This window comes from Bos taurus, chromosome 3 (genome assembly GCF_002263795.3).
Source record: "Bos taurus isolate L1 Dominette 01449 registration number 42190680 breed Hereford chromosome 3, ARS-UCD2.0, whole genome shotgun sequence".
NCBI classification, from domain to species: domain Eukaryota; kingdom Metazoa; phylum Chordata; class Mammalia; order Artiodactyla; family Bovidae; genus Bos; species Bos taurus.
In genome coordinates, this window is record NC_037330.1 from 101,953,633 (window position 1) to 101,981,390 (window position 27,758).

At 38.9% G+C, this 27,758-nt stretch overlaps 1 protein-coding gene and 1 pseudogene across 6 annotated transcripts in view; both read right to left on the reverse strand.

Annotated features, from left to right (window-relative positions):
- The window catches only part of KLF17 (KLF transcription factor 17), a 103,575-nt gene that overhangs the window by 18,002 nt on the left and 57,815 nt on the right, over positions 1 to 27,758 (reverse strand). For 2 of the 6 annotated variants that reach the window (XM_059885167.1, XM_015466777.3), the window contains exons 2-3: positions 11,946 to 12,113; positions 9,913 to 9,940 (exon numbers count right to left, since the gene is read on the reverse strand). The exons of the other annotated variants lie outside the window; for them this stretch is intronic. In XM_059885167.1, the coding sequence (XP_059741150.1) occupies positions 9,913 to 9,940; positions 11,946 to 11,947 (30 nt within the window). In that variant the 5' untranslated portion in view covers positions 11,948 to 12,113. The remainder of the gene's footprint in view (positions 1 to 9,912; positions 9,941 to 11,945; positions 12,114 to 27,758) is intronic. 6 annotated transcript variants of the gene reach the window in all.
- LOC100295504 (non-histone chromosomal protein HMG-17-like) lies at positions 19,649 to 26,987 on the reverse strand (annotated as a pseudogene).

Genomic DNA, 27,758 nt, shown 5'->3' on the forward strand with positions numbered 1-27,758 from the left:
AGGGACTTCTGCTCTATTGTAACAGGTGAGATAAGTCTTAAGAATCAGTGTCCTTGGAGAAGGAAATGGCAACCCACTCCAGTATTCTTGCCTGGAAATCCCATGGACAGAGGAACCTGGTGGGTTACAGTCCATGGGGTCGCAGAGAGTCGGACACGACTGAGCGACTTCACTTTCACTTTCAAGAAATAAATAAATGTATTTATATTGCCCTAAAAAAAAAAAAAAAAAGAATCAGTGTCTTCACTAAGAAGGGTGTGACCTTGAGAAGTAGTGCTCCAATGCTTCCATAACTAACACCTGCTCAGGTATCAGCTCTGGTATCACCTCTTTATGGGCCTTCTCTGACTCCCATGTGAGGCCTCTGCCAGTTACCATACACCTAGTGTTTCTTCTAACATGGCACTTAGAAAATATTTGTGGAATGAAGCATATTTGACAAACAGAGTCGGTCATTTTTTAACACCTCATTCCTCTATAGGACAAAATTATTTTCATAAATCAAATGTATTAATTAATTTCATGTCAATTTCACATCACTCTGGCTTTGAGATTTGTGATCTCTGACTTAATCTTCCTGATTCTCACTATTAGCAACCAGTACTTGAGAGGATTAGCTCTGTGATTCATGAACAATCTATTCATGTCTTTATTTCATCAGCCCCTCCTCCCCCAGGGCAAGGCATAACAGGACAGAGACAACCCACCCTTCAGTCTTTTAATATAGAACATATTTTTGTTGTGGACATCTGGAACACCAGGGACTGGAGAAGAAGAGATTATTCTGGGGTCCTGCCTCCTGCCCCCACCTAAAACTACACTCATGGTCTGCTGACTATCCTAGAGTAATATGCCTCAGGCCTGGGAATGACTCAGGGGCAGGCATGCCACCCTATTTCCCCTCAGCTTGGGTCATTCTGGACTCCGGTCTTGGGTCAGCGACCTGTCGCTTCACCCATTCTACCCCACATCCAAGGTAGCTCTGATTCGTGTTAAGTATTCCAAACACACAAAAAAGCATGGTACCAAGCACTGGGCACTGTTATATTGTTACATTTTCATCCTTATCTCTCTTAGGGCTTCTATGATGGCTTAGTCCACCTGCAATTCAGGAGATCCAGGTTCGATCCCTGGAGAAGGAAGATCCCCTGGAGAAGGAAATGGCAACCCACTGCAGTATTCTTGCCTGGGAAATCCCATGGACAGAGGAGCCTGGGGGGCTAGTCCATGAGGTTGCAAGAGTCAGACACGACTGAGCAACTGGACCACCACCACCGCTTCTTTCATCATTCAGAGAGGATTGTCACATCCATTTATACATATTGAGGCTCAGAGAAAAGCAGTCCATCAAATCATAGGAAGGTAATTCCAAAAGCCATATGCTACTTAATGTCTCCAGAACATGTTTCTCTGCCGAGAATATCCTTCCTGCTCGTCATTAGAGCATCTGCAATCTGACTAATTCCTACCTGTCTTGCACCTCCTATAAGGTAGGCTTCCCTGATACTTGGGCTGGGTTATGTGCCTTCTCTGTGCTCCCATTGCCTTGGGTTACCCACGTCTTGGCACAAATAACTAATTGCTTTTTTGTTGATGATGTGGTTATTATTTATTTGCTTAAGAGTCTTTCTTTTCTGCCTTCCCCCCTCTCACTGTGAGGCCCACATATACATACTCCATTCTGCTTGCTCTCTCTCCTCTGTTCTACTCAGAGTGTGGTCCATGGATGACACCAGTTTGCAAACTTAATCAGTCTGCAGTGAGATAGGTACAGGAATCGAGAGAAACATTTATAAACTTTTATAGTGATTTGGCAAGTAATTTCTGTTGATTGAATCTAGTAATGAAAAACTGGGACTGGCATTTTTAATGTCCTTTCTTTCACTTTATTTTTCTAGTAATTGATTTTCATTGTATTCTGTAAAAGAATCCATTCTTTTTAAAAAATATTCATTTATTTATTTGGCTGTATCAGGTCTTAGTTAGGGCACCCGGGATCTTTGTCACATCGTCACGGGGATCTTTCACTGTGGCTCACGGACTCTAGTTGTGCCATGTGGGCTCAGTAGTTGGGGCCTATGGGTTAGTTGCTCCGAGGCATGTGACATCTTAGTTCTCTAGGGATCAGACCGAGTCTCCTACATTGCAAGGTGGATTCTTAAGCACAGGACCACCAGGGAAGTCCCAAAAGAATCCATTCTTGATTGGTTGGAAAAAGAAAAAAAGAAATAGTCCTTCACTAGGATAGTTTGAGAAGCACTGGCTTTTGTTTCCCAGAAGCCAGGACAGGTTCCAGTATAAAAAGACACTGAATAAATGCAAAAGTGAATAAAAAGTGAATTCAGTTGACAAATGTGTCTATCCTAAGGTAATAAAATAGACAGAACTTAGTGCTGTGTTAGGTTAATGCTGGGGAAGAGAAGTAAGTCCAAAGAAACTCCCAGGTGTTTACCTTGAGTTCTGGGAGCTTGCTCATGCCATTCCCTAAGATATAGGGAGCATTGGAAGGGGAACAGATTCAGGGCATATTACAGATGATGAGTTCATTTTTGAATAGGATGACTTTGAGGTTACCTATAAGATCGCCAGGTTTCCCTCGTAGCTCAGCTGGTAAAGAATCTGCCTGTAATGCAGGAGGCCCTGGTTTGATTCCTGGGTCAAGGAAGATCCCCTGGAGAAAGAATAGGCTATCAATTCCAGTATTCTTGCTGAGAAATCCCATGGACAGAGGAACCTGGGGAGGTTCATGGGCTTCCCTGGTGGCTCAGACAGTAAAGAATCCACCTGCAATGCAGAAGACCTGGGTTCAATCCCTGGGTTGGGAAGATCCCCTGGAGGAGGGCATAGCAACTCACTCCAGTATTCTTGCCTGGAGAATCTCCATGGGCAGAGGAGCCTGGCAGCCTATAGTCCATGGGGTTGCAAAGAGTTGGACGCAACTGAGCAACTAAGCACAGTACAGCACATGAGATAGCAAAATAGGGATATTCCAGAGGCAGATAGATATATGGGTCAGGTGCTTAGGAAGTAAAGTCTAGGCTGGAGGTGTAGATAACAGAGTTGAAACCATTAGGATATATGAGACCACCTGGAACAGACTAGGTATCATACTTTCCTGCTGCCTCAACAGCCCCGAAGTCTGTGAGCCCCCTGCCCAGGAGAAAAGGCGCACGGTATGAGGAGGCTGGTCCCTGCCACAAGTTCCCCTTCTTGTCCTATCCTGACTGTGACCTAGTGAAATCAAGCACACCAGTGAAACCCCTTCATTCCTTTTGCTGTGTACATCACCCTGATCCTCAGGGAGGAACTTGCCCACCGTCTTCAGGCTCTCCCAGCTTGGTTGAGCTGGGTCCCTTAGTGATCCTCCCACATAGCCCCCTGTATGGCATGCCTGCCTCTCTCTTCTACAGCTTGTGAGTATGGTAAATCTCTTTCACTTTCATATGCCTCAATGTGGTGTTATTCCATATCCATACTGGTCCTTAAAAAAAAATTAAGAAGATAGTTATTTCTTAAACATACTTAAGAATCTCATTCTGCTCACTTTTTTTTCAAGCTTTAAACTTTTTATTTTGTATTGGCATGTAGCTAGTACAATACAATCGGTGTTGGAGAAGACTCTTGTGAGTCCCTTGGACTGCAAGGAGATCAAACCAGTCAATCCTAAAGGAAATCAATCCTGAATATTCATTGGAAGGACTGATGCTGAAGCTGAAGCTCCAGTACTTTGGCCACCTGATGCAGAAGAGCTGACTCATTAGAAAAGACCCTGATGCTGGGAAAGATTGAAGGCAGGAGGAGAAGGGAATGACGGAGGATGAGATGGTTGGATGGCATCACGGACTCAATGGACATGAGTTTGAGCAAGCTCTGGGAGATGGTAAAGGACAGGGAAGCCTGGCGTGCTGCAGTCCATGGGGTCCCAAAGAGTCGAACGTGACTGAGCAACTGAACAACAGCCAATTAACAATGTTGTGGTGGTTTCAGGTGAAGAGCGAAGGGACTCAGCCATACATATAATCCCATTCTGCTGTTAATGTGTACAGCATTCTAACTGATACTGCTGGAGCTTGTGGTGGGGTGAGGCAGATAACCAGCAAAGGCAAGTCTGGGAAACAGGAAAGCACTGGGCACAGTAGAAAACATTAGAGAGAGCTAGAGGAGTCAGTTGAACTTGGTTGTCTGGGAACTTGAAGGTTGTCTGTTTCTAGAACAGAAAATTAAAGCCAGAGTTTGAAGGTTATAGGCTGGCACTTCATCATAAATTACAGACAGATGCTGCAGATAGATGCTCTCTCTCTCTGTTTCCTGACAATGTAAAGAAGATAAGGATAAAGGCACTAGGATTGCACCAGTTTATAATAGTAAAGGACATTTGGAAGCAACTTAAATATGTGCCAATGGGAGAATGTATACCTTGGTTACAGTCAAAGAATGGAATTCTATCTTCAGTCAGAATGAATAAAAAAGAATGCCATATATCATTATAAACCTCAAACATAATCTGATAAATGTAATGTAGCATCTTGGGTTGGATCCTAGAACAGGAAAAGGACATGGAAATGGAAAAACTGGTGAGGAAGTTCCCTGGCAGTTCAGTGAGTAGGAATCCAAGCCTCCACTGCAGCGGGCATGGGTTCAATCCCTGGTTGGGGAACTAAGATACCAAAAGCCACAGGGCAGCACCAAAAAATAAACTATATACTATTATTAGGTTTACATAATTGATACTGTATCAGTTATATCCATAAAACTAGAAAAAAACTTGGAAGATAAATATATTGGTGATCACTGTTACTCTTTATATGTTTAATTTTTTTTTCTAAGAAAGGAGAAAATACCATAAGGACTTTCTGAATTGTCACATTATATAACTGTAGAGCAGAGCTTAATTTCTCAATAATGTCACCTCAGACCTCAGTCCCAGGCTCACAGTAACTCTGTCAAAGTAGAAATTTTTAAAGCTTAACTCAGAAGATTGGGAAAGCTGATTGAGAGAGCAGTTAAAGAACAGAGATTTACATAATTACATGGGAAGGGAATGTTTAAATAAGTTTGCTAAAGTAGAGGCTTATGGACTGACTGTTTGTGTTCCCCAAAATTCAGATGTTGAAATGTGATGGTAATAGGAAGTGGAGCTTTGGGGAAATAATTAGGTAAGGAGGCTGGAACCCTCATGAATGGGACTAGTGCCCTTATGAAAGGGACCCCAAAGAGCTCCGTCCCTCTCTTTCAGGCATGTAAGGATATAATGAGAAGACGGCAGTCTGCAGCACAGAAGAGGGCCCTCAGCAGAACGTGACCATGCTGGCACCCTGATTTTGGACTTTCATCCTTCAGAACTGTGAAAAATAAATTCCTATTGTTTAAATCCACCCAGTCTATGGTACTTTGTTATAGCAAAACAATGAACTGCACTACGTTTGGAGTTATCTTCTCTACTAGCCAAATATCATTTACACCTTTACGAGGCAAAAATCTACAAGTCAACTTGTAACTTCAGTGAATCTAGGCTGTAATTAGTAGTAATAGCAAGTCAAAGGTACATCCCCTAGAGAATTAACTAATAAATCCTATTGGGCTATAGTATAACATTGAAAAGACTCAAAAGAGTTATGTTATCATTATGGCAGAATAAGAGCTTTCTACCATCGTCCTCCCAAAGAGCAACAATTTAGGCAATTTGAGATTGAACAAAGATGATAAGAGGACCAGTTCTGCTTTGCTTCCCCCAGAGAGGCACAGCTCAGTGCTCAGAGGGACCGTTTTGGCCCATGATCCCTCCCATGGAGGAAAGTGAGCTTGTGAGTGAGTGCCCAGCATCCTCAGTTTGCAGGTCACTGCCAAAGACTCCCACTTCTTTGTTGCTCCATCCCAAAACCTGAGGTGTGCTGAACAACAGAAAGATAGGGAGCAGCAGTAGAGCCCTCAGAGGGCATCCAAGGGACACACATCCTAGTAACCGTGTCACAAACTCCATCAGGAGGTCTGCGCATGGGCCACTGGAGATGCTTCACCTTCAAATCTCCCCAACTGCCCCACGTCACCCCCAGAAGTCTACATGCCTCACCCCTACCTCAAGACTGGCTCCCTATCAGTGCTCCCAGCAGCGGTAAGAATGAGCTTTTGCAGTTGGTTAGCAAGCACACCAACTTCTAATTCATTGACTATGCTAAAGCCCTTGACTGTGTGGATCACAACAAACCCTGGAAAATTCTTAAAGAGATGGGAATACCAGAACACCTTACCTACCTCCTGTGAAACCTGTATGCACGTCAAGAAGCAACAGTTAGAACCAGACATGAAACAATGAACTGGTTCCAAACTGGTAAAGGACTATGTCAAGGCTGTATATTGTCACCTTGCTTTTTCAACTTATATGTAGAGTAAGTAAGTCAGTGAAGTCACTCGGTCGTGTTTGACTCTTTTCGACCCCATGGACTGTAGCCCACCAGGCTCCTCCATCCATGGAATTTTCTAGGCAAGAGTACTGGAGTGGGTTGCCATTTCCTTCTCCAAGGGCTCTTCCTGACCAGGGGATTGCCGGGTCTTCCGCATTGTGGGCAGACGCTGTCTGAGCCACCAGGGAATCCATATATATACATATATATATATACATATATATGTGTGTATATATATATACTGCTGCTGCTACTGCTAAGTCGCTTCAGTTGTGTCCAACTCTGCACGACCCCATAGACGGCAGCCCACCAGGCTCCCCGGTCCCTGGGATTCTCCAGGCAAGAACACTGGAGTGGGTTGCCATTTCCTTCTCCAATGCATGCAAGTGAAAAGTGAAAGTGAAGGCGCTCAGTTGTGTCCGACTCTTAGTGACCCCATGGACTGCAGCCCACCAGGCTCCTCCATCCATGGGATTTTCCAGGCAAGAGTACTGGAGTGGGGTGCCATTGCCTTCTAAATATATATATATATATATATGTAGAGTACATCATGCAAAATGCAGGGCTGGATGAAGCACAAGCTGGAATCAAGATTGCTGGGAGAAATATCAATAACCTCAGATATGCAGATGACACCACCCTTAGGGCAGTGAAGAGGAACTATCCTAAAGGAAATCAGTCCTGAATATTCGTTGGAAGGACTGATGCTGAAGCTGAAACTCCAGTACTTTGGCCACCTGATGCGAAGAACAGACTCATTGGAAAAGACTCTGTTGCTGAGAAAGATTGAAGGCAGGAAGAGAAGGGGCCAACAGAGGAGAAGATGGTTGAATGGCATCACTGACTCGATGGACATGAGTTTGAGCAAGCTCTGGGAGTTGGTGATGGACAAGGAAGCCTGGCCCACTGCAGTCCATGGGGTCGCAAAAAGTTGGACACAACTGAGCGACTGAACTGAACTGAAGAGGAACTACAGAGCCTCTTGATGAGAGTGAAAGAGGAGAGTGAAAAAGTTGGCTTAAAACTGAACATTCAGAAAATTAAGATCAGGGCATCTGGTCCCATCATTTCATGGCAAATAGATGGGGAAACAATGGAAACAGTGACAGACTTTATTTTCTTGTGCTCCAAAATCACTGGAGATGGTGACTGCAGCCATGAAATTAAAAGATGCTTATTCCTTGGAAGAAAAGCTATGGCAAACCTGACAGCTTATTAAAAAATAGAGACATTACTTTGCCAACAAAGGTCCATATAGCCAAAGCTCTGGTTTTTCCAATAGTCATGTATGAATGTGAGAATTGGACCATAAAGAAGGCTGAGCACCAAAGAATTGATGCTTTTGAGCTGTGGTGCTGGAGAAGAACATTGAGAGTCCCTTGGACAGCAAGGAGATCAAACCAGTTAGTCCTAAAGGAAATCAGTTCTGAATACTGGAAAGACTGATGCCAAAGCTGAAGCTCCAACACTTTGGCCACCTGATGGGAAGAGCTGACTCTTCCCAATGGAAAGGATCCTGATGCTGGGAAAGATTAAAGGCAGGCGGAGAGGGGGACAAGAGAGGATGAGATGGTTGGATGGCATCACCGACTCAATGGACATGAGTTTGAGCAAGCTCCGGGAGATGGTGAAGGACAGGAAAGCCTGGTGTGCTGCAGTCCATGGGGTGGCAAAGAGTCACACATGACTGAGCAACTGAGCAACAACAAAGCAAGCACACTGAGAAAGCCAGTCCAACTCTGTAGGCCTGGGAGAAATCACAAACTGAAGCATTCAGTACCATTACCGAGAAAGTATGCAAGCTAAGGATTCTACCACAAGAGGGGACAAGTATGGAGCAGTGTACGCTTAGAAAAGGTCTGAGAAAGCCCCAGAATGCCTAGCAGGGGTGACAGAAAATATTTCTACCCGGAAGCCAGTCACTAAGAATGAAATCAGTGATTGCCACTTCAAGTGGGAAGATAGCAATGCAAGGCTTCAAGTTATGCAAACAATCAAGGAAACATGACACCACAAAAGAAAAAATTTTTTTTAGTAACCAACCTCAGAGAAATGAATATCTGCAATTTGTCCAATAAGGAATTCAAAATAGCTGTTTTAAGGAAATTTGGTGAGCTATAAGTAAATATCAAAAAAGACAATTCAATGAAACCAGGAAACCAAGACATGAACAAAATAATCAGTAGAATCATTGAATATTGAAATATTGAAAAATAGTTCAATAGAGAGATAGGAACTTTAAAAAAAAAAGCACCAAACAAATTCAGGAGGTAAAGAACACAATAAATAAAATGGAAAATGCAATAAACAGAGAGCATAAACAGCAGACAGGATACAGCAAAAGGAAGAACATGTAAAGGACAGGACAGGATATTTGAAATTATCCAGCTAGAGGAGAACAAAGAACAGTCTTGAACATTCTTACCAAACAAAAAAAGACTGAAGAAAGCCTACATGAATTATATGATACAATATGTCATATATGCAAACAATACAGTAAGACTCATACACATGAACCTTCAAGTTGAAAACTTTCAACGATGCATATATGCGTTCTATCAACATCAGGCTTGAGTGAAATTGCAACTTGCCCTCTTTCTCCCATTGCTGACAGTCCTTTAGCTCTACCATCTCCTACTTCTCCTCCTCCTCCAATCAGCAACTTACCTGTTGACTCAATGCCAGCCCCTGATGCCAGCTGTTGTACTTACTGTACTTTTCAAGGTACTATACTGTAAGATTTAAAATATTTTCTTTATTTTTGTGTTTATTTTTATATATTACTTGTTTACTTTTATATATTACTGTATGTTATTTTTATATATTATTTTTGTATATTATTATTATTGTATGTTATATATATAATATTCTGAAGAGTATTATACATCTATTAAAATGCAGTACTATATGTCAGTTGTGTTAGCTGGATACCCAGGCTGACTTTGTTGGACTTACAAGCAAATTGAACTTATGAACATGCTCTCAGAGAGGAACTCATTCATATATAGGGGACTTACTATATTTGCATTATAAGAGTCCCAGAAAGAGAAGAGACTGAGAAAAGGGCTGAATGCTTATTTAAAGGAGCTGAAAAATTCCCAAATCTGGAAGGAGATATGGACATCTAGATACACGAAGCTCATAGGTCCCCATATAGATTCAACTCAGAGAAGACCTCACTGAGGCACATTATAATAAAACTGTCAAAAAAGAAAAACAGAGAATTTTGAAAGCAGAAAAAAAATTATTTAACTCATCTCATGCAAGTGAACCCCCATAAGGCTATCAGTGAAGTTCTCAGCAGAAACCTTGCAAAAAAGAAGATCATAGAGTGATATGTACAAAGTGCTAAAAGAAAAAAAAAAAAAAAAACAACTTTCCACCTAAGAACAATAATAATAAAAAACTGCTCAGCTAAGAATACTTTAGCGGGCAAACTCGTCCTTTAGAAATGAAAGGGTGATAAAGACTTTCCTAGACAAACAAAAGCTGTTCACACCACTAGACCTACTTGTTCTAAGAACTGGGAGTTCTTCAACCTGGAATGAAAGGACAGTAATTAGTAACATGAAAACATTGAAAAGTATAAAGTTCACTGATAAAAGTAAGTATATAATCAAATTCAGAATACTATTGTGATATGGTAAAGTGTTATCCATTTAACTCTAGTATAAATGTTAAAGGACAAAAGTGTTAAATATAACTATAGTTATAATAGTTTTAACACATATACAATATAAAAAGATGTAAATTGTGACATTAAAATCATAAAATGGGGGAGCAATAAAAAAGTAGAGGTTTTGTATTGATCAGTTATCAGCTTAAATAAAATTGCTATATTAATAACTATATGTTGTTTTATGTAAGCCTCATGGTAATCACAAAATAAAAACCCATAATAGTTAAAAAGAAAGGAATTCAGGCATACCACTATGGAAGATCATCAAACCACAAAGGAAGACAACAAGAAAAAAAGAAAGGAAAAATGGAACTGTAAAATATCCAGAAAACAATTAACAAGATGGCAATAGTAAGTTTTTATCTATCAATAATTACCTTGAATGTAAGTGTATTCAATTCTCCAAGCAAAAGACAGAGTGGCTGGATGGATAAAAAATAAGACCCAACTATAAGCTGCCTAATAGAGACTCACTTCAGCTTTACAGACACACATAGTCTGAAAGTAAAAAGATGAAAGAATACATCCCATGCAAATGGAAACCAGAAGGAGAGCAGGTGAGCTAAACTATATCAGAAAAATAGACTAAGTAAAAAATGTTATGAGACAAAGAGGTCGCTATATAATGATAAAAGGATCAATGAAGCAAGAGGGTAAAATGATTGTAAATAAATGCACCCAATAAGAGCACCTAAATATATTGGGCAAATTAACAGATATTAATTTAATAAAGGTAATATGCAACAATACAATAATAGTAGGAGGCAGTTCCCCATTTTTAACAATGGATAAATTACCAGACTGAAAATCAACAGGGAAACATTGGACTTGAACCACACTTTTGAACAAAAAGAACTGATATATTACATTCTATGCAACAAAACAGAATACACATTCTTCTTAAGCACACACTGAACCTCCTCCAGAATAGATCATATATCAAGTCACAAACAGGTCTTAGCAAAGTTAAATAGACTGAGATCATACCAAGTATCTTTTCCAACCATAATAGTCTGAAACTAGGAGTCAGTAACAGGAGGAAGACTGAAGATTTCACAAATATATGGAAATTAAACACACTTGTGAACAATCAGTGAGTCAAGGAAGAAATCAAAAGCCATGCCACCAAAAATCTGTTAGGATAAAATAATTCAATAATGTTGCAGAATACAAACTTGACATACAAAAATCAGTTGAGTTTCCATACACTAACAGCAAATTTTCAGAAAGAGAAATTAAGAAAACAACCCCATTTACAATAGCACCAAAAACAATAAATAATAAATTTAATTAAGGGGGGACAAAAGACTTGGATAATGAAAACTATAAGACATTGATGGAATAAATTGAAGACACAAAGAAAGAGAACAATATCCCGTGTTCATAGATTGGAAAAATTAATATTGTCAAAATGTTCATACTAGCTAAAGCCATCTATAAAGTCAGTGCAATCCCTACTAAAATTCCAATGATACTTTCCCCAGAAATAAAAAAAAAAATCCTAAAATTCATATGGAACCACAAAAGACCCCCAAATAAACAAGCAATCCTGAGAAAGAAGAACAAAGTTGGAGGCAAAATACTTTCCAATTTCAAACTATATTACAAAGCTATATTATCAGGATAGTATGGCACTAGCATAAAAATAGACACATAGACAAATAGAACTGAATCAAGAGCCCAGAAATAAACCTACACGTATAGGTCAATTGATCTTTGACAAGGGCAACAAGAACACACAATAGGCAGGGGGGAGTCTCTTTAATAGAGTGTTAAGAGAACTGAATATCTACATGTAAAAGAGTGAAACTGGACCCCTCTCTTACACCACTCACAAAAATTAACTGAGTGAATTCAAGACTTACATTCCTTACATGTAAGTAAGTAAGGAATTCCCTGGTGGTCCAGTGGTTAAGAATCTGCTTGTCAATGCAGGAGACACAGGTTCGATCGCTGGTCCGGGAAGATCCCACATGCCTCAGGGCAGCTAAGCCAGTGCTCCGCTACCAGGCTTGCACTCTAGAGTCCGTGCTCTGTAAGAAGAGAAGCCACTGCAATGAGAACCCCACACAGTCAGCTAGAGAGTAGCCCCCTCTTATCATAACTAGAGAAAAGCACACACAGCAACGAAGATCCAGTGTAGCTGAAAATAAATAAAATAAAAAACTTTATTGAAAAAGAAAAAAAGACTTAAAGTAAGACCTGAAATTGTCAAACACCTAGAAGAATACATAGGGGAAAACTCCTTGCCATTGGTCTACATAACATTTTTTTAAATATGACAACAAAATCAAAAATAAGCAGTTGAGCCTTTTTTAAAACTGAAAAGCTTCTACAAAATGAAAAGGCAACCTATGAAACAGGAGAAAATACTTGTAAATCATCTATGATCGATAAAGGATTAATATCCAAACATAAAGAATTCATACAACTCAACAGCAAAAAACCAAATAACCAATTGAAAAAAATGAGTGGAGGACTCAAATAGACATTTTTCCAAAGAATACATTAAAAAAGGGCAACAGATATATGAAAAGATGCTTCACATCACTAATCATCAGGGAAATGAAAATCAAAACCCCAACGAGACATCACTTCACACCTGTCAGAATGGCTGCCACCATCAAGACAAAGGTAACAGGTGTTGATGAGAATGTGGAGACAGAGGAATCCTTGTGCACTGTTGGAGAGACTGTAAATTGGTACAGCCTACTATGGAAAACAGTATGGAAGTTCCTAAAAAAAAAAAAAGAAATAGAGCTACCATATTACCAAAAGGTCCTTTCCTGGGTATATATCTGAAGGAAATGAATTCAGTTTCTTAAAGAGATACCTGCATTCCCATGTTCATGGCAACATTATTCACAATAACCAAGACATGGAAGCCACTTTATGGAAACCATAAAAACTAAGGCAATCCTGCCACTTGCAACAACACGGAAGGACCTTAGAGTATTTCTACTAATGAAATAAATCAGACAGAGAAAGACAAATACTATAAGATCTCACTTATGTGTGAAATCTAAAAAAGCTGAATTCATAGAAACAGAATGGTAGTTGAAGGCAAAAGGAGGAGGCAGCAGAGGATAAGATGGCTAGATAGCATCACCGTCTCAATGGGCAAGAATTTGAGTAAACTCTGGGAGATAGTCAATGCCAAAGAATGCTCAAACTACCGCACAATTGTACTCATCTCACACGCTGGTAAAGTAATGCTCAAAATTCTCCAAGCCAGGCTTCAGCAATACATGAACCGTGAACTTCCTGATGTTCAAGCTGGTTTTAGAAAAGGCAGAGGAACCAGAGATCAAATTGCCAACATCCTCTGGATCATGGGAAAAGCAAGAGAGTTCCAGGAAAACATCTATTTCTGCTTTATTGACTATGCCAAAGCCTTTGACTGTGTGGATCACAATAAACTGTGGAAAATTCTGAAAGAGTTGGGAATACCAGACCACCTGATCTGCCTCTTAAGAAACCTATATGCAGGTCAGGAAGCAACAGTTAGAACTGGACATGGAACAACAGACTGGTTCCAAATAGAAAAAGGAGTACATCAAGGCTGTATATTGTCACCCTGTTTGTTTAACTTATATGCAGAGTACATCATAAGAAACGCTGGACTGGAAGAAACACAAGCTGAAATCAAGATTGCCGGGAGAAATATCAGTAACCTCAGATATGCAGATGACACCACTCTGATGGCAGAAAGTGAAGAGGAACTAAAGAGCCTCTTGATGAAAGTCAAAGAGGAGAGTGAAAAAGTTGGCTTAAAACTCAACATTCAGAAAACAAAGATCATGGCATCTGGTCCCATTACTTCATGGGAAATAGATGGGGAAACAGTGGAAACAGTGTCAGACTTTATTTTTGGGGGCTCTAAAATCACTGCAGATGGTGATTGCAGCCATGAAATTAAAAGATGCTTGCTCCTTGGAGGAAAAACTATGACAAACCTAGACAGTGTATTAAAAAGCAGAGACATCACTTTGCCAACAAAGGTCCATCTAGTCAAGGTTTTTCCAGTAGTTATGCATGGATGTGAGAGTTGGACCATAAAGAAGCTGAACTCTGAAGAACTGATGCTTTTGAATTGTGATATTGGAGAAGACTCTTGAGAGTCCTTTGGACTGCAAGGAGATCAAACCAGTCAATCCTAAAGGAAATCAGTCCTGAATATTCACTGTAAGGACTAATGCTGAAGCTGAAGCTCCAATACTTTGGCTACCTGATGCAAAGAGCTGACTCATTAGAAAAGACCCTGATGGTGGGAAAGATTGAAGGCAAATGGAGAAGAAGGTGGCAGAGGATGAGATGGTTGAATGGCATCACTGACTCAACGGGCATGAGTTTGACAAGCTCCAGGAGATGGTGAAGGACAGGGACCTGGTGTGCTATAGTCCATGGGGTCCCAAAGAGTTGAACACAACTGAATATAAACATGCTGAACTATGTTGAACATATAAATATAAACTAATAGAAATTATTTCTTTGAAGAATCAAATAATCAGCATATGAAATAAAAGTTTAAGGAAGAACTGGGCTTTTTGACATTATATCTTAAATGAATAAAGTATTAACTTTCAAAAACTAAGAAAAGTAAAGCACATGGTTACATAAGATGTGAGATTCTGAGTGACAGGTATATATGGGAACACTCTGTATTATCATTGAAACTGTTCTGAAAATTGAGTTATTTCAACATAAGTTTTTTTAAAACTTCAAAAGAAGGAACATGTAGTGATCCTTTTGCCTTATTACCAGTTTTATACAATTTTTCTTAATAGTCCCCTGTTATGATCATAAGTATTCTACCAAAGATTATTCTTGATCACAAAGTAAGCCTGGCCTCACGTTGTTTGGCCTGATTCATGTACATCAAGCAGTAAGTCTTCTCATAGCCTGGTCAGCAGAGCTCGAGCGACATGGTGATGAGCAGGTACTAAAGCCAGATGTAACCTTTGTCCAGAGATTTCATAAGGAATCTAGGATTAAACTTTTAAAAACTTTCATTATTTGCCCTTCAATCTTATGGCTAGGAAACACACCCCCCATATTATTTCCACCATGTTTTACCTATAGTACTATAAAGACAGTGAGTCCTTTCTCTTTAAGATTTCCCAAATCAGCTGAGGTTTGGCTTACCAAACCATAGGAAGGGCCTTCCTTCCTATCTGAAGGGCTGCAATGCTGTAAACAGTAGAACATATAAGATGCCATTTCAGGATCCTGGGAGGGCTTTGTGGGATTTGATTCCACATGTGAATTGAAACCCTTGCTCCTTAATCCGGTTTGTAGGATTGAATGAGATATATTCTTGAAGATGATGTTCCAGGAATGGGTGTGACTGCACAACAGATTTTTCCAATTTTGTACTGGTGTAAAGAAGGACCGACACTCATTATTGAACTCATGCTGATATCACTTTCATATAATGCTTAAGATGAAGAAAAACAAGATTTGTACACCAACGTTCACAGCAGCAATATTCACAATATCCCAAAGATGGAACAACCCAAGTGTCCATCAACAGATAAATGGATAACCAATGAGATCTATCAAACAATGGAATATTATTCAGCCATAAAAAATGAAATCCTGACACGTGCTACAACATGAATAAACCTTGAAAACATTATAAACAGAAGAACCAGGGCACAAAAGGTCAAGTATTGCATAACGCTACTGACATGAAATATCTAGAATGGTCAAATTCAAACAGACAGAAAGTAGACTAAAGGTTACCTGAGCTGGAGCATGGGTTGGATGGGAGAGTTACTGTTTAGTGATCACAAAGATTCTATTTGGGGTCATGAAAAATTTTGGAAATAATTAATGCTGATAATCAAACAACATGGTGAATGCAATTAATGCCACTGAATTGTACATTTAAAAATGGCTAAAATGGCAATTTTTATGTTACATATATTGTATAATTTTTTCAGATCAGTCAAGGACATTTTTAAAATATTATTTTTTATTGAGGTAACTGGTTTATAACATACAAGCTTCATGTGTACAATATTATACTTCTATATACACTACATTATACTCACCACCAAAAATTTAGTTTTCATCAGTCACCATAGTTGATCCCCTTTACCCATTCCTCCCTCCCTCCTGTGCCTACCCCTGCTCCCTGTTGAAATCACTCTTCTGTTCTCTGTATCAGCATGTTTGTTTTTGCTTGCTTTGGTCTATTCATTCATTTGGAGCATGTTTGCTTTTTATATTTCACAAATGAGTGCAGTCTAATGGTATTTGTCATTCTCTGTCTGGCTTATTTCATTTAGAAAAATACCTTAAGGTCTATCCGTGTTGTCACAAATGGCAAAATTTCATCTTTTTATGACTGAGTAATATTCTACTGTATATAGTTACTGCATCTTTTTATCCATTCATCTGTTGATGGACACTCAGATTGTTTTCAGGTCTTGGTTTTTGTAAAAAATGTTGCAATGAACACAGGAGTGCATATATCTGTTCAAATTAGCATTTTTGTATTCTTTTTACTGCAATTTAAAAATTAATATTGCAATATACCAAAACCATAAACCATTAAATCATACGCATTAAATGTGTTAGTTGTATGGTATCAACAAAGCTGTTTTGAAAAAAGAAAGATTAAGACAAACATAAAATTTAATGTGTTTAATTAAACCGAAGTATAATTCTGACAAATTTTTTGATAGCAACAGTAATTAGGTTCTGTAATGTTTGTTGTTGTTTAGTCACTAAGTTGTATCTGACTCTTTGTGACCCTGTGGAATGCAGCACGCCAGGCTCCTCTGTCCTCCACTGTCTCCCAGTTTGCTCAAATTCATGTCCATTGAGTTGGTGATGCTCCCTTGGAATTTCTAAGTGACTGAGAGTAATAAATATGTTTTTCGTTATGTCAATGAAGTGACTTTTGGACTGTCTTTTTTAATGACCTAAAGATGGGAGCTGGTCACCAGAGGAACCAACCGTGTGGTTGGAGGGTTGGGAACTTTCAATCCCAATCTGATTTCTGGGAGAGAGTGAGGAGTTGGAGGTTGAATTGATTGGCAATGACCAATGATGTAATCAATCACGCATGCTAATTTGCTTCAGTCATGTCCGATCCTTTGTGACCACGTGGACTGTAGCTCACCGGGCTCCTCTGTCCATGGGATTCTCCAGGCCAGAATACGAGAGTGGGTTGCCATTTCCTCCTCCAAGGGATTTTCCCGACCCAGAGATCGCACCCGAGTCTCTTATGTCTCCTGCATTGGCAAGCGGGTTCTTTACCACTAGTGCCACCTGGGAATGGTGGTCTATGTAATGCCTATGTAATAAAGTGTCCATAAAAAGCCAACAGGATTTTGGGTTCAAAGAGCTTCTAGGCCCCACAGAGTTTCTGGGAAAGCAGAGCACCTGGAGAGGAAATGGCAGCTCCAAGCCCTTACCCCATGCGTTACCTTATGCGTCTGTTCCATCTGGCTGTCCCTGAGTTATAGCCTTTTGTAATAAACCAGTCATCTAGTGAGTAAAATGTCTCTCTCAATTCTGTGAGCCTCTCTAGCAAATTAATCAAACTCAAGGAAAGAGTGGATTGTAAGAACCTCCAAAATGTAGCCAGTTAGTCAGAAGCACAGATAACAGCCTTTAGAGAAGGGCAGGGTGGGGGAGGTTGTAGGTCTGAACCTTTCATCTGTGGGATCCCATGCTGTCTCCGAGTACATAGTGTCAGAATTGAGCTGAATTATGGGACACCCAGCATTACTCGTTATTGTGGGGAAATCTACACACACACACACACACACACACAATTGGGTCCAGGAACCTATAAGTTTTGATAAAATATTTGTTCGTGATAGACAGTTCTCAATGTTCTTGCTCTCTGAAGCAGAACCTAGTCACTTCAGTAAAAGTTATAATAAAGGTGATTGAAACTATACCAGGAGCGATAGTGTTAGAGGACTATATTGTGTATTGAATGTTTGTGCATGAGAAAATAAAAGCAAACTGAAAATATCAAATAAACTAAAATATGTGTTTGTATTTGGAAAATCTGGAAAACGACATGTTTGTATTTTAGACAAAATTTTCAGATCAGTCTGACTTGTCCAAGGATTAAAGCTTACTCGATTACGTGAACTTGGATTTTGTATAAAATTGCCTCTGAGTCAGTCATTTCTATGAGGAAGTGTTTTTTTTTTTTTTCTCTTTTTTTCTTTAACCCTTTTAAAGTATTAGAAGCTCAGTTTCTTTGTGTTCTGGGAATTTGGGCAATATTGGATTTATGTAAGCTCTTGTTAGTCCCTATAAACCAATCAGAACAAATCTCCTTTAATTTGAAAGTTTTTATAATCTAATTTGTTAACACCCTTAGGAGGTAGGAAAATATTCCAAGCTGGAATAATGAGATTTCAGGCTTTTCTCAAAGAAGTAAAAAAAAATAATAAAAAGAAAAAAAACCTCTAAAAACAAAACAAAAAGTCTTTTCTCATTTATAGGCCTACAGGTGGTCTTTCATTTTACAATTTGCAGCTTCAGTTTTACAACTTTAGCAGAACAGTAGTACAACTAGTCATTCGAATAGACATTGAATCACAAAACTGCTCAGTCCAGATCTCAAAGGGCTCTTCTTTCCATTAGGCACAAAATATTTTAAAGTGACTTATCTCACAAATAAACAATCAGACAAACAAAAAGCACTAACAAACCAAACAATCTTTATCATATCTCACCCAACAGAGAGACCTCATCATCCCCTGGCAGAGATTACCAAATATCAATCATAAAACTAGATTCCTGACCTTTGCTGCTAATCTTGGGAGAAACTCATCACCCCAGCACAATTAGATTCTTTTTTTGTTGTTGTTGGTTTTTTGTTTTTATTTTGCTGCTGTACGGCTTGTAGGATCTCGGTTCCCCCACCTCGGTAGTGATAGAACAGAGTCCTAACCACTGAATAGCCAGGGAATTTCCTGATTAACTTCTAGTATTAACAGATTATCAGGAATGCAATTCAGCCTGGCATAGATGGCCCTACGGAAAGGGGCCCAGCTCAAAAGACAAGTTAGACAAATCACAGACAGACTTGACCAGAAACCAAAACAAAGAATCAAAAGGAAAAACGGAGAAGCATTGTTAGCAAAAGTAATGTTCTAGGCTTCCCTCATAGCTCAGTTGGTAAAGAATCTGCCCGCAATGCAGGAGACCCGGTTCGATTCCTGGGTTGGGAAGATCCCCTGAAGAAAGAAATGGTAACCCACTTCAGTATTCTTGCCTGGAGAATCCCATGGACAGAGGAGCCTGGCGGGCTACAGTCCAAGGGGTTGAAAAGTCGGACATGACTGAGCAACTAACACTTACTTTCACTTTTTCTACTTTGAATTCCTTGTATCACAGCGTGACCTGTGGGAGAGCAGGGAAGGGAATGGGAAAGAGGTTCAGATTAAATTGCACTTGAGATCTCTTACTCCATACACATCTTTCTCTTTTGCCTCTTTTGTTCTCTGACATGTCTCTTTGTGTCTTCACATCTCTTTGAAGATGCCTTGCCTCTCCTCTACTCCCTCCAACTTCCTGTCCTGGTCCCTACCCTGCCCTAAACACACCATGAACAGTGCAGTTCTATCTGAAATCTAACTTGAGTGATTTCTTTTGAGGTTTCTCACCTGGAAACTGAGGAGGAAATTTTATATGGAGGGATCATCAACTCTCATAGTCCCCCAACATTCCATTGGACTTTTAGAACTTCTTAATGAATCTTCCTCAATTTGCATCTTAGAGGAAGAGATGATGGAAAGGAAATGTATAAGAATAGGGACAATGGACTTGCCTGGTGATACAGTGGATAAGAATCTGCCTGCCAATGCAGGGGACACAGATTTGATCCCTGATTGGGGAATACTACTCATGCTGTGGAACTAAACCTATGTGCCACGACTACTGAGCCCGTGCACCTAGAGCCTGGGCTCCACAACACTAGAAGCCACCACATTGTACTGCAATGAGGAGTTGCCCCTGCTCGCCGCAACTAGAGGAAGCCTGTGAGCAGCAACGAAGACCCAGCACAATCGAAACTAAGTAAATGCATTTATAAATTATTTTTTAAAAAAGAGTAAGGATGGGGTGCGTTGGAGATAAGATGGAGATGGCAATGAAGACAGATTCACCATCACCAGGGATGGGTAGTGGAAAAGGGTAGAAATATACCCTGGCAGAAGCGGGAACTGATGATAAAGATGAATGAAGCTGAAGACAAAAATGAAGATGGAGATGCTGATGGAATGGAGACCAGATAGAGATGGGGATGGGATAGAATCTGAGGATTGGATACAGATCGGAATGAGAATAAAGATGGAAATAAGGATCTGTAGGGATGGGGAATGGAGCTGAGGAGAGGAGTACAGAGATGGGGATGAGAGTGGAGGTAGAATGGGAGAGGAAACAGGAATCATGAAATGTCACTTGGTATCTCCAGCACCTTCAGTTTTCTGCGCCTTGTCGGTTTTGGCAGCTCCATTTTTTGCAGGGTTATTCCCATCCTGGCTGGCATCACTCCTTTTCCCTTTGGGTGCCTTCTCTCTCTTCTTTGCAAGTGCCTTTTTAGGCTTGGGCTCTGACTTTGGAGGAGCAGGTTTAGTGATTACCTCGTAGATCTTCTCTGTGGTTTGTCCTTCACCTCGGCTTTATTTCCTCCAGCATCCCCTTCAGTCTTTCTCTTGGGCAAAATGGCAGAGGGACTTAGGTGCTAGACACACAGGGATGCTGTTGTGCACGGGTTTTGTTTAGTCCACAGATCACTCCTCCCTCTTCTTCGTTGTTCCCGTCATTGGTAATTCCTATCCAATGACATTCCCACAAATGTTTTACAATATACTTGTCATGTTGGCATTTTCTTTGGGATTGCATTGAATCTATAAATTTATTTGAAGAGACTAAATACATTCTTCCAATCCATAAACAAACATGTCTTTCTATCTCTCTAGATCTTCTGTAGTGCCCACTTCGGCAGCACATAAACTATTTTGATCTTCTGTAATGTCTATCATTACAGTTTTACCATTTTTCCTGAAGAGGTCTTGTACATATTTTGGTAGACATATTCCTAGGACTTCTTTTTTTTTTTAAATACCATTGTGAGTTTTTTATTTCAATTTTTGTTTTCTTACAGGAATATAGAAATAAAATTGATTTTGTTAATGCTGATTTTATATCTAGCAACTGTGCTGTTTTATTTATTTAATCTTTACATTATTTAAGGTTTTTAAATACCTAAAATCATAGGGTCTTCAAATAATGCCAATTTTGTTTCTTCTGTTCCAGTCCTTTATCTTTTCATTTTTCCCTTTTCATACATCACAGACTATGACCTCAAGGACAGTGCTGAATAGAAGCGATGATTGCAGGCATTCATGTCTTGTTCCAATCTCAAAAGGAAAGCTTTGTTGCTTGCTACAGGGTTTTTGTAAACAGCTTTTATCAGGCTAAGGAAATGTCATTCTATTCTTAGTTTGTTAGGAGTGTTCATGAATAGATAGTAAATGTTATCAAGTGCTTTTTCTATGTCTATTGAAACTGTCATATGATTTTTCTTATAATTTGTGAATGTGGCGAATAAACATCAATATTTTGAATGTTCAAACTAAAGATATTTATTAGTTGGATTTACATATCTGAAATTCTGTCTTGGTTACTGTTGAAACAGCTTCCACAGATTTCAAATTAAATTTTTTTTTAATGTTCATGTTAGAGGAGGGACTCTCTTACATTCAACACCAAAATCTGTTTTCTGAAAACTCCAGCCAATCTTCTCCCACAGTTACCTGAACAAAAGGGTATAGGTCAACCCTCTAGTACTTTGACAATTAAATTCACTTTAGCTGTTCCCTTTAAAAGTATGTAAAATTGCAAATCAAAAGAGAAAACTGGAACTGTTTGCAGTTTGGATGGATATAGAGCTTATTTCACCTTGATTCAATACCTTTTAATACATACTTGGCAGAATTTCTATAAATCTCAGCAACTTAATTCCACTTAACTAAAATTTCACAGGAAAATCCAGTCTTTGAGCATAAAGGGTAATTTTACCTTTTCTTTATTGGTTAGCACTTTAAATTTTTCTAAAAGAATAATTATTCATAATTTCTAGCAAGTACCATAACTTTCCCCCTCTCTCATTAAAAATAAATCTCAGTTGCACATTGTTTCTTCAGTTTAAGTAAACAGAATTTTTGAAAGCAGAGATGAAACCTTCTGGCTATTTAGGTGAGTTGGCAGAGATCCTGACCCCTCTTTCTTCTATTCAGAAACCACACCCAGCAGCTGTCACATAGCCACTGAAACAGCCTGTATCTCTTCAGCCTTGGAAAGACTTTGTATATCTCAAAAGCTTTGAGTCTGTGAAGGGATAAAGAAAATGTGGTGTATAGCTGAACTATTGTTCAGCTTTAAAAAGGAAGGAAAAGGGTGGGGGAATTCAATGAAGGTGGTCAAAAGGTACAAATCCTAGTCCTAAGATAAATGAGTACTGGGCGTGTAGGGGCCAGCATGGTGACTGTAGCTAACGCTGCTGTGTGGTGTATTTGAAGGTTGCTAAGAGACTAGAACTTCTCAAGGGAAAAACAATTGTTTTTAACTGAGGCAGTGAAAGTTAACTTACTGTGGTAATCATTTCACAGTACATGTATGTGAAGTTACTATGCTGTATACCTTTAACTGATTCAGTGCTGTATGTCCATTATAGCTCAATAAAGGGGGAAAATTAAACTAAATTTTAAAACTAAATTTTGGGCTTCCTTCATAGCTCAGTTGGTAAAGAATCCACTTGCTATGCAGAAACCCTGGTTCAATTCCTGGGTCGGGAAGATCCACCGGAGAAGGGATAGGCGAGCCACTCCAGTATTCTTGGGCTTCCCTTGTGGCTCAGCTTAATGTTAAAGAATCCACCTGCAATGAGGGACACCTGGATTCGATCCCTGGGTTGGGAAGATCCCCTGAAGAAGGGAAATGCTACCCACTCCAGTATTCTGGCCTGGAGAATTCCATGGACTATATAGTCCACGGGGTCGCGAAGAATTGGACACAGCTGAACGACTTTCACTTCACAGAGTAGTCAAAACCATAGAAACAAAAAATAGAATGGTGGTTCTATTCAGGGGCTGGTTGGGAAGAGGAAACAGGGAGTTGCTTTATGAGTATAGAGTTTCGGTTTTGCAAGTTTTGAGATTGGTTGCATAACAATATGAATATACTTAACACTACTGAGCTGTACACTTAAAAATAATGAGACGGTAAACTTTATGTTATGCTTTATCCTAATTAAAAATTTTAAAAAGTGTAGAGTCTATATCTGTATCAATGTATCTGGCTGTTAACAAAACAGATTTCTTTTTTCCTTTGAGGCATCATCAGTATTTTGTTTTTAAAAGACGCTCATTAATTTTTAAATAATGCCAGCTACACTTACAGCTTAGCGCTGTAACAGCACAGGAAATCCATTAGGGATAGGAATTTCACTACTGAAGAGGAGGATCTGAGCTCTTTGCGGTGGGTAAGCTTGAAAAGATTTTTTGGAGCAGTTGGAGCTATGTTTCTTTAAGAGCTGAATTGGGAGGTCATGATCCATATTCAAAGTCCTTTCCTGTCTGTATCCACATCTCAGCTACCTCAGCCCGGAAAGCCCCTCTAATTATATTTGGGGTGAAATCCTTATGGCCTGGAGTGTCCACAATGTAATAATTTGATTTTCTACTTTGTAAAATGTCAATGTCCATCATGACTTTCTTTTCCTTATCTTTGCTTGTGCCATCGGAGACTGTATGTATGTGAATATGGATTTGCCAGTCTTTTTAGAGTGCTATCTATACCTATGCATAGTTCTTCTGTCTATATTACCCAAATGACCCATCAATGACATCACCAAACCAATGACCGCCAGGCTGAGCTGCTGATCCTCTACATTTTCTCCCTGTTCTGCAGTAACAAACAACACCCAGATCTTAGTGGTTTGAGTATGATTGTTGTGCTGTCCTTATGACTAATTAGGGCTTCTTAGGTGGTTCAAGTGGTAAAGAATACCTCCCAATGCAGGAAACACAGGTTCGATCCCTAGGTGAGGAAGATCCCCTGGAGGAGAAAATTGGCAATCCACTCCAGTATTCTTGCCTGGAAAATCCCATGGACAGAGGAGCCCCAGGGGCTACAGTCTATGAGGTTGCAGAGTGAGGTTACAGACACTTTGCAACTGAGTACATGTGCAGGAATTAACTAATTAAGGTTATGCACTTTGGGGCAGGAAAATCAGGTAAGTGATGTCCCCGTCTCAGTGCATCATGTGTGTTAGTTGCTCAGTCGTGTTTGACTCTTTACAATCCCACAGACTGTAGCCCCTACATTCCTCTGTTCGTGGAATTTTCCAGGCAAGAATACTGGAGTGGGTTGCCATTTCCTTCTCTAGGTCAGTGCATCATATCAGAAGACATATGACATCTGTTGTCCTTTTTTTTTTACTGATGATAGTAACTTTCACCACAAACCTCTTCACTGTAAAGTTAAAAAAATAAAAATATAATTTTGTTGGTATGCTAAAAATATTTTTATTGATATACTAAGAAAGGAGAGAAAATGAAATCATATTAAACACTCAAAAAACCAGAAAAGGCAGAGAAAGAGTGGAAGTCAAAAATAGGAACTAGGAACAAGGATAACAAATAGAAAATAGTCACAAGTATGGTAGAAATTAATCTAACTATATCAATAATCACTTTAAATTTCAGTGGTCTAAATATACCAATTAAGAGACAGAGATTGTCAACACAGATAAAAGAATGCAAATATGTGTTTCTACAAGAGACTCAGTTTAATTTTTCTTGGTATATAATACTTTCATTTTTGCAAGAGAGGAGTATGAAGACACTTGAAAGAGATTAGAAGTTGTGTTCTGTTCTCCCACTTGATGCTCCCCACTGGATGGGATTAAGAAAGCTACTCTACATCTAGGTTAAAGGTGTAGAGGAAGATATACCATGCTAATACTAATCAAAAGAAAGTTGGAGTAGGGATTCCTCTGGTGGTCCAGTGGTTAAGACTGCATTCTCCCAATGCAGAGAACTCAGGTTCAATCCCTGCTCAGGGAACTAAGTTCTCCCAGGCCTCATGGCACAACCAAACAAACAAACAAAAAAAGAAGTTAAAACAAAACAAGACAAAAAAGCTGAAGTAGCTGCATTAATTTACAACATAGCAGACTTTGGAGCAAGAAAATTATCAGGCATAAAGAAAGGCATTACATAATGATCAAAGGGTCAATTCTCCATAAAGTCATAATCCTTCATGTGTATTCACCGAACAACAGAGCATCAAAATACATGAGTCAAAACTGATAGAACTACAGTGCTTGAAATAAATGAATCTACTTTTCTCATTGGAGACTTCAATACTTCTCTATTAGAAATGGACAGATTCAGCAGATCTGTGAGTAAGGACATAGGTAAACTCTACAGCACCATCAATCAACTGCATATAATTGACATCTATATTTCACCCAACAATAACACAAAACACATTTTTCTTAAGTTCACACGGAACAAGACAGACCACACTCTGGACCATAAAACATACCTTAACAAATGCAAGAGACTGGAAACCATACAATATCTGTCTCAGACAGCAATGGATTTGAATTAGAAATCAATACAGAAGGATAGCTGGGAAATTCCAGAATACTTGCAGGCTAAAGTTACTATTTTTCCTTTCACAATCCACCAGTACTTTGTGGGGAGAATATTTGAGACTATGCTCATTTCCCTTGGTAGTTTTAGTGTTCTTTGAGGATTCTTCCCTGAATCGATTATTATTATTATGGTTGCCAGATATTAATTCCTAACTACCTCATCCTTCTACATTTATTAATTGGCATTCTACTGTAAGAAATCATTTTTTCTTCTTCTTTGTTTATTTATTTATGTATAACAGTGTCAACTCTTGGATTCTTATTTTACTCAATGCATTCTAATCCATACTCTCACTTATTCTGATGCTTGAATTGTCCCATTTTTGGCCGGATGGAGCCACTTTAATCTACGTCCTGTGTCCTTTTGACATACACCAACGTTCTTTAACTACTTTCTTAATTCCTGCCACGACAAGATTGTCCAAGTTCATGTGTATTTTCCCAAGTTCAACCTACAAGCATTTTTTTGTTTTGTTTTGTTTTGTTTTTATTGTGGATTTAAAAACCAAGATCTAGGCACTAGAAGAGCTCATTGTTACAGAAGTGTTACTGTTTTTATACCCTCTTAGTGGACCAAGCTAGGAAATGTGTATATACATATACACATACACACATATGTCCAAACTAAATTTATTTCAACACTTCCAACTTTAATTCAATAGCACAGGGTTCATTCTAACCTTTCCTCTTTTCACAATTTTAACTTCCTTCTTCAACAGTAAGAAACTTGGTATATGTATTCAATCCTGGAATACACAGAAAAAGAAGTTTGAAAATCTCTAGCCCATACCATTGCAAAAAACAAACCAGGTCTTAGTATTAAACAGAACTCCATATTTCTGTTTTTATTTGACTGAAGAATGTGTACACAAAATTCTGTGTTCAAAAGCTATCTGAACTAGCTCTTTTTTTCTTCTTCTGTGTGGTTTTGTTTTTCATTTTAAACACATTTGGTTTCATTTATTTCTTTGTATTCCATTGTAGGCTTCACCTCTCTTTTTGGCTTTTTATTTGTTTTTGTTTTTAGTATGTAAAACACTAGCATGATTCCAAAACTCAGAACTGTAACAACAGGTGTACTCAGCAAAGCATCTCTCCGCTTTCCCATTCTCTGTACCTTAATTCCATCCCCACATTCTTTCCACCCCATTCCTCCCACCCAGTGTGGGTCACCAGTCTCATTCATTTCTGCTGTCGCCATTCTATGCTTCTTTGCACAAATAAACAGAAACATGCATATTTTCTTATTTTCATTCTTTCTTACACAAAAGGTAGTATTACTGTAGACACCCTTTTACATGTTTTTTTTTTTTCATTTAACAATACATTCTGGAAATTATTCTGTATCTGTTCATCTAGATTCTTGCTCACAGTTGCCTAGTATTTGTGTGTGTCAGACACTGTCCTATGCATTTAGGTTGCTTCCAATATTTTGCAGTGTCAAGCATTGCGGCATGAATAACCTTGTCCATATTTTCATATTGTTAGACACATATCTTCTATAAGTGGGACAGATGAATCAGGAGATAAATACATATGCAGTTTCCATAGATATCAGTAAATTCTCCTCCATAGGGTTGTGCCAATTTGCATTCCCATCAGCAATGTATAAGACTATCTGTTTCCCCAGAGCCTCACCGATGGAAATGTTTCATGATTTTTAGTTTTTAACCAGTTTGATGAGTGAGAAATGGTATCTCAGAGTATATTTACTTTGCATTTTCTGTTATTATGAGTAAAGTTGAACATATTTTCATATGTTTAAGGGCATTTTAATATTTCTGTAAATTGTGTTTTTGGTCTTTTGCTCATATTTCTAACAGGTTTTGGTCTTATTTCCTTCAATTCTTTTTCAGAAAACAATGTATATACTTCTTTAAAGTATATTAATAATAACTATCATTTAAAGCAATAATACTTCTGTAGTTCATTTTCATTCCATTTTAGATGAAAGTATATATAAAATTTCAAA